This window comes from Pterocles gutturalis, unplaced genomic scaffold (genome assembly GCF_000699245.1).
Source record: "Pterocles gutturalis isolate BGI_N339 unplaced genomic scaffold, ASM69924v1 scaffold43586, whole genome shotgun sequence".
Classification (NCBI taxonomy): Eukaryota; Metazoa; Chordata; class Aves; order Pterocliformes; family Pteroclidae; genus Pterocles; species Pterocles gutturalis.
This window is the reverse complement of record NW_010107030.1, coordinates 5694-17283: the sequence shown is the minus strand read 5'-3', so window position 1 is coordinate 17283 and position 11590 is coordinate 5694. Positions and strand designations below refer to the sequence as shown.

The following is an 11590-nucleotide window of genomic DNA, read 5'->3' as shown; positions in this document are numbered from 1 at the left end:
GGGAAAGAATGAAGTGAACAAACAATGGCGTGCTTAAGTTAAATGCATTTGATGACATGTATTTTGTAACACTTAACCACAGTGACAAGTAGTTCTTTAAATATCTAAGCCCATTATGGCCTCAGATAACCTCAGTATATACTTCTCAGCTGCTACACAAATTCCAAGCAGAAATTGGCTATGGATGCATAAGTGTAATTATCAAAAGATAATACTACAGTATTTTGTAGAACAGTCATAATATATACTTAACAGTCATAATATATACCTATTGTATAGGTATTCACAGCTTGAACATACATAACATTCATTAGAACTTAAATAATAATTCAACACATACATATTTCACTGTCTTTACTAGCATATAGAAAGAATATTTAAGATCAACATGAACTAGTGGGATCAACTATGTAGATAATCACATTTCTGACATACTAAACAATTGTACAACTACTGCTAGAGAACCTATCTGAACATTTTCTAAAAAAATATGAGAAATTGTATCATCAACATGGTATTTAAATCAGTGTTCTTCTGCATAAGACCAATCAATTCTAGATAAATCCTTCAGACACTCCAATATCAGGATTTCTGTCTCCTTCATTTCTCCCTCTGTAATACAGATTGGGGAATTTTAGAAATGTTTGACAACTCATTATTACATCCATGAACTACAGGAGTCAAGTGGCATCATTTCAACTGAGAAAAAAATTGTATCAAAGAGATATTACATCTATTTAGCTACCATCTGTATATCACAATGCAATTAAAGCTCTACACGTGTACTTTCCCTCTGTCCCTCAAATCTAGCTGCTGGAAGCTCAGAAGGTGAATGCAGGGGCTTATCAGACAAGTAACATTCCCTCTGGAGATGAGATCAGGCAATTCTGCTTAATGCACTCCCACCTCCAATGTTGTCATTGCAGCTCTGAAAAAAATGAAGTAGTACTTTGTATCCATTTTTCACATCAGAATGAAGTTCACCTTATCTCTGTGGTCTACATTAAAAATGTGAGGTGACTGAAAAAGATTTGCATTTATATAGAACATTGATAAAACTTACAAGACTTCATAATTGCCAAGAACCTCTTTTGGTGGAGACTTATTCCATTTACAGTCTGGAATTTCCCCATTAGGCACAGCAATGTTGAGTGTGTCATTAATAAGATTATACTTCAAGATGCGATCATTAGCAGTACTGGAAGTAAGAGAAGGGGAAGCATTAACCTACAAAAGAAAAAAAAAAGTCAGCATCAACTTTTTGAGTGCTATATAGTTCTCCAAACAGCATGTGTGATGACAACACGTACTATTTGGGAAACTAAGACTCAGCGTCTCAAAACACATCTTTCAGTTCCTCAGACACTGGAAGGAATCCCCCATTGGGCATTTTTCTTTTTACTTAAAAACAAAAGCACCATACCACTAAGTGTCTGCAGTGTCAGCCTGAAGATTTTTGTTGAAACTAGATTAATCAGGGTTAATCAGACAAAACAAAGATTTTTGTTTCATTTTCTAAGCTTACATGGACACCAAAACCATAAATTTCAGTGCTTACAATTTGCCTGGTTCACTACAACATCTGTCATATACAGGAACCTGTGGGTTTCTTCTAGGTAAACAGTATATATTTATGTTCTTAATCTGAGCTCTCCCTTGTTAAATTGTGAGCTGGAGAAACACATACGTGTTCCCTATTCAAAGCACTACATTGCATCTTGTTTTAATTAAAACTGGGGTTCATTTAACATATATCTTGTGTTCCACATTTATTATGGAGAAGTGGTATCAGAACAATAAATAGATACTATTCTTTTTTCATAAAGTCCATTTTCCTTTGATCTTTCAGTTCCAACTAGATTGAGAAGGAAAAGGGCTGGATAAAATTTATGTTGAACATACAGATGCAAAGTTAATAAACTAAAGAGAAATTTATGTAAAAAAAAAAAGCCTTCCAAATATCCCAATTATCCTATGTGTGACACTCATCTTTCCTCCCAACCTGCAACGTTAAGGCCATGGCAGCATATAAAACTTAAGTTCGATGTTATGCTCCATCGAGCCAATGCTTATTTTCCAGCTACTGATACAGTATCTAATAGGTCTGCTAACATTCAGACTACCTCTGAAGTCCAATTGTATGGATGCTCTGGATTTAAAAGACAAAACAGAAAACCACAAACAAATAGAAACACCAAACAAATAGGAAGCAAAAGCACATGCTAGCTTGGTCATCACATGGCCTATTTTACTTTCCAATGTTTTCCTTAGAGGAACAAAATATATTGTTTCAAAAGAGGAAAGACTACTTTGAAATCTACTTAGTTTTATTCTGCGAAATGAGGAGGAAGTTTTTTCCTGTATTTTATGCAACTTTACCTCAATTAGCCATGGTTTAAGCTTGTCATCAATGATAATATCATATCCATAACACTCAAAGCAGTGTTTATCATTATTCATTACAGGCTAAAAAAAAAAAAAGTATTAAAATCAACAATTTAGTAAGTAATCTGCTTACACATTTGATTTGATAGAAATCACATGCGATTACATTATGAATCTTCTACAACAGCTTTCAGTGTTTTAACTCTAACATAAGCTTGCTAGCTAGTAAGTTCAGTACTTTTTCCAAGCTGTAAGTAAATATTGCAATATCAACTATTCCATTAATGCCAAGTACTAAGTTAGATTAATTTTACATTATGTTTCCAGCTTGAAAATAGAAGTATTTTCATATTTTGCAGAAGTAATAGAAATATTTAAAGCCTGCGTGCATCAGGAGAAAGCAGAAAGTTTTAAAATTTATATAATGGAGCTTCACATAATTGTGAATTCTTTAAACTTCAGAAAAAGGAGACTTAAAGACATTTCTTTTATTATGCTGCTGTAACTATGCAGAAATTTGAGGCCAAGCAATTACCAGATACATTTTTAAATTATAATTATCTCAAGCTAACTATGATCCCAAAAGCTAAGAGAGACCAAGGACTAAGTTGCACTCAGATACACATTCTCTAGAGAATCAGTAGTTTTTCAGCATCTGCTAAACATTTGCACTATGTGCGGTAAGACTTTTCTTCTATGCAAATATCATTGGATCTTTTAAAAAAACCTTTGTAACGAGTTAGTGAGATGTTTTCCCCTAGACTAATAATGAAGCTTTTCAGTTCTTCAGGGAGTGAAAGGGGACAGAAGGAACAAGCATCTCTCATTACATTTACCATTGTCAGAAAGGCAGAGGCCCAAAACATTTCATGCTCAAGAATTCTCAACACTTTTATCTTTTAAATTTCTGATAACATTTGGATTAAATCCCTTTTCTTCTCACATTTGGTTTCAAATATGATTGCATAGCAGAGGCTGAGCTAAGCCATGCTTCCCCACCTCCCACTGATCCTAGCTTCATGACCTCGTCCCTCTTTCTCGTGCCATTTCTGGTGTTCATCTGGTCCTTCAGGGAGGTGACTCAGCTTATTACACTGGCAAAATACTAACCCATCAATAAAGCAACATAGTAATTTTCAGTTGGGTGAGTGAGCTGATTCAGCTCACGATGGTGCCAGGACTAACCCAAAAGAGATGACAGGACCACGCACAGGACAGTGGGAACAGGACAGCGAGCTCTTCTGTTACCCCAGCTGACCCACGGGGTGATACCTGCTCTCTAATGTAATCATGGGATATTACCCAAACACTAGAAAGTCACTCAAGCAGAGGACTGATTGCTACTTTTCTTTTTTGTTTTTTAAATAAGAGTCATGATAACCATGTGACTCGTGTAAAAGAGCTGCAGGTAAGTTACGTAATTCTGCTGAACTAATAACCTTACATTTTCTTTGACAAATTGTCCTCCAGAGCTATTTTTTCTTTGACACATTTGTTACTGCTGAAATGACGTCATGCACCTTGGCAGAGCTTAATACTACTCACAAAGGCAGTATCAAGTCATATTAAATAGTTCCTAGAGCCCTCAAGGAAAGAGATTCATTCACTTCTTCAGTATGCCCAGATAGCTCACCCACCCGCCCAAGATTCAAGTTCACTCAGCTCAGAGAAATCAAGAGATAACAGAATTGCAGAAATCAGCATCAGTGTCATAACTCAAACAGCGGGAAATAGATTTTAGGGGTTTTGATGGCAAACCCAATTTCATGGTTGTGAGAAGCCTGCAGCTGTAATGCTATCACTGGCAGCATTCCAGGAATATACTCACCGCAACAGCCTTCAGTGACTGCACAATTATCCAGTGAATTTCATCAAATAATTTGTTTGTGACTTCCTTTCCACGGGTGCTCTCCAAATACAGGCGTAAGTTACTCACTGTCCACTTGCCTCCATGGATATGATTGTAATCATCCTGAAGAGTTAAGGAGTTAATTCAGTCTAAGATTTTGCAGTGGTTCAGCAGTTTTGTTTAATTCACACAAAAAGCCGACGTATATACAAGCATTGCTCTACAACAAATGCAGCAAGTTGCTTTTAGTCTATTTTACAGCTTTATGAAGACTTCAGCTTTACTTTGAACTGCCCTCTATATAAACAACTTTTTTAATTATAGCTGTATATGTTCATATCACACATTGCAAATCAAGTAATAAATCTTTTTTAGAAGATAAAAACTACTTTGACAGTTTTATAGTAAAACATAATTTATGATTGGGAAATGCAAGTTTTAAAATATGAAAGGAAAGAATTTAACTTTTTCCTCCTCTGGGAATAAGGGAGAAATAATAAAGTAAGCAATAGCTAAATTTCACTGAAGTTAGCTATTTTAAAATGCAGCACTTGAAAGTGCTTGACTGTCTTTATTCATTTACAATGTTACTTGTCTGTTTCCCGAAAGGCAAACACCCTCTCTTCTTAATGGTGCTACTGACAACAGTTGCATTCAAGAGGACAATGAAATGAAACCAAAATTATTTTTAAAGGTTAATTTTCCAGGTAATTTGGTATTTTGATATAGAAAAAAAACGACTAAGTGCTACTAAAACAGAACAGGGGGAAAAAGAAGGTTACCTTCTATTTGTCTTTTCAGAGGCTATGAAGGCTCTGCACTATATTCTCTTTAAATGGAAAGACAAAAGCAAAACTGAGGGTATTCTTGCTGATGGAAAGACACACATTCAGCCCTCAAATAACTCTCAGAACAAATGCTTTGTCCCTTTATAAAGGTTCTCCTCAGAGCATCTCTAAGAATTAATGATTGTATGCCTGTTAAATAATAAAACTCAGAATGCATGGAGCAGAAAAAAGTTGTCAGAGGAACGATATCTGTTGTCCTCTAAGACAAGGTCAGAGAAGCCTCTATCTATTTTTAAGCTTTTTTCTACAGCTCCCCCCTTAGTAAATTTGGAAAAGTGGACTGTACAAATAAAGATCTGAAACATGGCTCTCAGGACTTGCTGCATGGAATAAAATGCCTTGAGACCAGATTGCAGCAAGGGAAATGAGATCAAAGTTTCAACTCTCTTTGCATTTCAGAACAAGTACTTAAATAAAAATAGACTGCAACTGGGTAGAGCTTTACACAACCACAGCTGTTTAATTAAGCATATTAAAACAATGCAGAATATTGCTGGCTACTTAGAAGATCACTAACAGAAAATAATTAAGTAGAAGAATTACTGTTGCTTTGTTTGTATCACCCATGCAGTGAGTAATGACATAGAACTGTTATTTTCCAGCAGAAACATTATGATAGGTATACTGATTTACTCTTCTTCCTTCGTTTTACCCTTTCCTTCTCCCCAGTATTGATTTGCACACTATTCAAATTAGGGATGTTTCCCATGAGCTTGCAGAGTACAAACATGCTGTACCTCTATGGTTTATGTAGGGCTTAGAGTAGAGATTAATAGCTAAAACTTAAAAGTTTTTCCAGACCTCATAATAATTTTGATAAATCACTTGACAGTTCAAATTAGGTTCTTCTTCTAAAACCGTACACCTTAAGTGCCTCTGAAGTTACAGACATTTAAAATAGGACAGATAGGATAGATAGTGTGGCTTTACATCAAACTCTTCTCACATCTTTCTGCAAAATTCAACACATAATAGTGGTTCAGAACTTCTAAAAAGTTTTTCAAGTACTGTAGTAATGAGTCCACATTCTTAAGCTGCTACTTCTATATCCATTTCTGGGTCCTTTCTTCTCTCAAAGTGACCTCACCACTACTTTCACTTCTACTTTTATTTGGGAGAAATCTTGAAGGCCGTTCTTTAACTAGTAGAAAAGATTAAAGGGTGCATAACAACAGGATAGGCAACATATCACATGCCTCACTTGCTCACTGCTACGGGCAACAGCAGTAGCATGATTTATGCTCTAAGTTATATGGGATCTGCTTTCACCCGTACTAATTCTCAGTGTGCCCTGTCAAACCATAATGTGTTTGAATCGCTTCACAAATCAGCACCTGAGCAAGAAAATGTTTGTAGTACTGAAAAATGCCATATTTTGACACTTACCCTGGTTTATAACTACCATCATAAGTGACATTTATAATTCGCGTTGTTGTTACAGGAATATCCAGATAAAAACAGTTCTGCTATGCCGCACATCTTACAGAACAGGAACATACAAAGCACATTTAGCAAGGTTGCAATTTAAGCTACATTATATGTTTCTTGTGTGTGAGTGTATGTGTATACACCTATGAATACATATGCATGAGTGTATGCGTACGTGTATGTACATACACGTTTATTTTCCATTCTCTTAAAATAACACCTATGACATTAGGAAGTGTGACAATAGAGTTTTAATTACTGTAACAGAGGCATGGTTTATAAATCACAGACATCTGGTAAAAATGCAAAAGGGACAGCCATCATCATCAAGTGGATTCCCTGAAGAAACAAGGCTCGGGCAGTGACAGTGTACGCCTGTCTGTTCATGTCACCCCTGACTCACTAGCCTTTCCTCCCACTGGTGAATTTCAGCCTCTTTTGACATAGGGAAGTGCTGTCAAAGCTATCAATTTTTCACATATTTTATTAATATCAATGGCAAATTACAGGACAGAACTGTTCTTCAGGCAGAGCTCCATCTGTCCATTCAAGAGGAAACCACCAGCTGGCCAGGTAGCAAACATTTATCTCCATGCACATTTGCTTTCCTTCCCAGAGAAGGAAGGTGGGGGTGGGGAGGAAACATCGTAAGAAGCTGGAAAGCACTGTGATGAATAAGTGGTGGAAATAGAAAAGCCGAATTAACTGCATGGCAGAGAGAGAGGGAAGGGGAGATCAGGAATGCGATATAGAAGTGCTATTATAAAATACAAATCCACAGGAACCAGGCTTCATTAATTCCACTGCTCACATAATCAACTGCTAAGTGAGCATATTAGCATTTAAATGACAGGAGACTTAAAAAAAAAAACTGCTTTCAACCACTGCAAGCCAATACTGAAGATATCAGTCTGTTACAGAGCTGCAACTCGTTATCTCACATATTTTTGATCTACAGTCTTCTGAAATTTATTTATTTGCAAGTTCAAGTTGAAGTATTTTAATTACAAGATGATGAAGAATATGACAAATAAAACCTTTTTATTCAAAGTTTTTGGGACAACTTAAGAAAATCAGTCTTGCTACAAAAAAAACCTGAGAACTCAGTACACTTACCCCATGTTTCTGAATGGCAACATTTGTAAGATGTACAAACATGTTATCCAATTCACTTGTACTTGGTGTATATTTTACTGTGCAAAATCGGCAAAATCCAAGTTTATACCTTAAATGCAAAAAGTCATTAAAATGTGTTAAACTCCCATAAGAAATAAGGAAAAGAGCATCCTAAGGCAGCATGTACATGTTAAACTTCTTTGTGCAACATGCGCAACATTATATTGACTACATTAAACTTTCTCTAAAAACAAAACAAAAATATATACAATCTTACATGTAACATCTCAGTGGACGATATGTAGATACTAAAACATATAGACGAAGATCAAATTTCTTTCCACCAATAAGTAATGGATTGTTGATATAGAGAGAAATCACATAGGCTTCTTTGGAAGACTGAGATACAAACCTGAAAAACACAAATCATATTTCAGAATGTGGCAACTGCAAAGATTAATCTGATAAATCATCTTCTTCTTTAGAAGCAGTCTGTAAATTTTTGATTGACTGAAATCTTGCATCTTTTGGCAAGACAATGTATAAAATTGTCATGGGTAATAATACACACTTGGCTCCAGGCATTACATACCAAAAAAAGTTAAAAATACTAAACAAATGACCAAGATCAATTAACCATTTAAACTCAGGTTTGAAGTTAACAGAGTAACTGACTCAGCCATTCAGAATGCAGCTCTACAAGCCCCTCTTTTCCCTGGAGAGCACTTAGGGCTTGGCATGGCTCAGACAGGCAAACAGTACGTATTACATTACCTTCATTAGTCAAGGTCTTATATTCCTAGAATATTTGTATTTGTGCTTGGTGTGCAATCGCAAACCACTGTGAAAAGCTAAAATAACTTTCAGATTGTGACACTCTTCACAGTCCAAGTCAAATAGAAAAAAAAAAAAAAAGACTCAAGTGATATTCAGACAGTCACTTTATAATAGGAAAAAAATTAACATTAGTCGTGTGATCAGAACTCTTACTAGTTGGAGAAAAACATAGATTGCTAACCTGTTTCATCCATTTGGAAGTCTATGTCACCATGTGACGTATACACCAGTGTCACAAAAATACCCCAACATGAGGCAAATGGATAATGTATTTATGTCATATAAATGCATTCTTCCTTTGTACTAATTTTAAAAGTGAATTAATATATTAAATAAATTAATTATTGAAATTTCTCAGGGAAAGATTTTTCTCCTGCTTCCTGTTATTTAATACTATGAAGCAGAACAACTTATTTTTGTGCAATTTTTTCCCCAACAACACTGAAAGTATTTTTATAAAGAATAGTTAATTGAACAGTTCTTTGTACTTCCTCATGCCAAAACAAATCATATTAAAACCTGTTTGAAGGAGGAAGTCAGATAACAACTGAGATCAAATGCAAAACTAGCTATATAATGACAAAGCAATAATAATGAAATACTTTTCCCATGCATCAGACGATTAGCATGTCGATATGGTTCACTTAGTTACAGAAAGTACAATAAAGGGTTTGGGTTTTAAGAACTTACGAAGATGTTTTGCTATCTCGAGACCATTTTTTAATTTGGGAGAGTTTATTGATTAGAAATATTCCTTTTCCTTGAGCTTTGCCACAAGGCTTCATAATCCAAGTGCTGGAGGGATTTTTTCTGAATTCTTCAACAAAGAGATTATTAGGAAGCATAAAAGTAACAGGAACAAAATCTGAGTTAAGGAAAAAAAAAAGGTGCACAATTAAGGACACTATACCTGATAAAGCTATTGACATACATAGACTAAAAAAAAATTCTGCCTTTTCAGTTTTCCAGGCTGGCATGATCCACCTTCATTAAGACTCATTTTGCTTTTATCTGGTTTAAATTCTAGTTTGCAGTTTTTACTTAAGCAAACAATTGCAATTGCTGCTAACTTCAGATTTATAGATTTTAATTCACACAAATCAATTTTCTTCTTCTGTTTATGTGCTGTGAAATTAAAGAACTATATAACATTCCAACATAACTTTATCAAACTTTCTCAATTTCCTATGTCAGCTTTTATCATTCTGATAACCACCTTATCATCCTCTGTGCATGCAAAAATGCAAGCATTGATGTTGCTTCCCCTCTGGATGTGGTAATCTTATTTCCATGTTACTCTCATTAGTCCTTCTTATTTGCTCCCACAATCAGTATTACCATGCTTATTGGAATCTGAAGAAAAGCATTTCTCGCTTTCTGCTATCAGATTATCCCCACTTCCATCCATACAGAACTGCTTTTTTCTTAGGTGGATTAACAGTGCTTTCATTTTACTTTCCCAAGATGAAATCCACTCAACACATTCCCAACTCTGTTTCACTCCAGTGCTTTCTGACCTCCAAAACAACTTTACTCCCCTTATTCCTGATCTATTGCTGGTTTGGGGGTTTTGGGTTGTTGGGGTTTTTTTTTAAATTTTATTTTCTAGCTATCATGACTTTTTTCCCAACTTCCCCAAATTTCTCTGAAGAGTTTATTCATTCAGTTCTGTCTAAAGCCTTTCTGCAAAAGTTCATTTTAGTTTTCGGACCCATATAAAATTTTCAGACAATGTTTTTTCACTTTTGAATTAAAGAAACTCCAACCCTGTCTCACATGAAGTTTCAGACCCCTCTGGTTTCACCACTAACCTTATTGCAAAGTAACGTAATCCCACAGTTTTCCTCATTCAAAATAATTTAAAAAATAAAACAAACAAAAAACCAACAAAAACCCCATCAACCAACCTGTCACCTCCTTGAGACTCCCACCTAACAGAAAAAGCCTAGTTACAAATCTATTTCTGGATCCTTACATTTTAAAATAATAATCTCATTATCACTTCGTCCAATGTTGCTTCAGCTAATGTGGCACTGTTAAATTCAGTCTTCTTTAAGGATCTTATAAAATTAAATCTAAATACAACTTGCATGCATACAAACTGGATTTGTGCTCCTCCTTGAATACTGCTGAATACTAGCAAGTACACAGTGGAGGAACTCCACCTTAATGCTGTGGTAATGAGACAAGGAAACAGAAACATTCAATCTTTTTTTTTATTCCTGCTTGTCTCTAATTTCAACAAAGATCCTGAACAAGTGGCATCCCCTCTATTCCTCTCAATTTGTAAAATATTAGCCATTATCCTTCAAAGCAAGGTTTGTGAAAAGCTTTGAAAATGTAATATGCCATAAGAAATGTTCACTACTACTGTTTTTATCACTTCCCCTATTCTTTTGTTTGCTTATGCTCTAATGGCAGATCTGAAGGGAGGGAAAAGGAGGAGAAGACAGAGAAAGAAGTCTGTTAGCTTTGCAGAATGCAGCAAACAATTTTAGGATAAAGTGCACTTTACTTAATTGACTGGGACAGAGCATTTCAAAATAGTCACTTTAATGTTCTGACACTTCAGAGGTTCGGTGCTTTAGGCGCAGAACAGCCAGCTCAATTCCAGGTTACTGACACACAGGAAAAAAGATCAATGCTGATAGTGAGAGCACATACCCAAATAAACATATTTCCCATTTTCATCCTTTTCTGCTAGAGGACTTCCTTCTTTCTCAAGTTCTTTCCTATATCGCTTGATATTCTTTACCATCAAATCTTTTCTAGTCAGTTCATAGTGGTTTGGGAAATGATTGACAATTTGGTCATCAGAAAGGCGGTAACCAGTTTCCACACTGAAAACATTTCTGATTGTTTGCACGCTCATCCTGAAAGCAAAGACAGATACCAAATGATTTCTCCCAAGAAACACAACTCCTGAGGACAAAGTTGAAATGTTTTTGTTTGTTACATTCACTTCATCTTTTCTCTCTCATTTATCTTTACAGTATAATATTTTGCTGCAGTGACAATCCAACATATCCTGAACCTCTATTACCAAACCCAATTAAATCCTGCCAGAGGTTTTTATCAATCTCTCTACTCCTACTGAAATTGTGGCACAGTGAGGAAAGGAAGATGA

At 35.4% G+C, this 11590-nt stretch overlaps 1 protein-coding gene across 1 annotated transcript in view; it reads right to left on the bottom strand.

Moving 5' to 3' along the window:
• TTLL1 (tubulin tyrosine ligase-like family, member 1) overlaps positions 1–11590 on the bottom strand; it is a 13920-nt gene that overhangs the window by 602 nt on the left and 1728 nt on the right. Inside the window, exons 2-8 of the mRNA XM_010087962.1 lie at positions 11128–11336; positions 9154–9328; positions 7904–8038; positions 7627–7735; positions 4214–4357; positions 2380–2466; positions 1064–1227 (exon numbers count right to left, since the gene is read on the bottom strand). Coding sequence (XP_010086264.1) covers positions 1064–1227; positions 2380–2466; positions 4214–4357; positions 7627–7735; positions 7904–8038; positions 9154–9328; positions 11128–11336 — 1023 coding nt within the window. The remainder of the gene's footprint in view (positions 1–1063; positions 1228–2379; positions 2467–4213; positions 4358–7626; positions 7736–7903; positions 8039–9153; positions 9329–11127; positions 11337–11590) is intronic.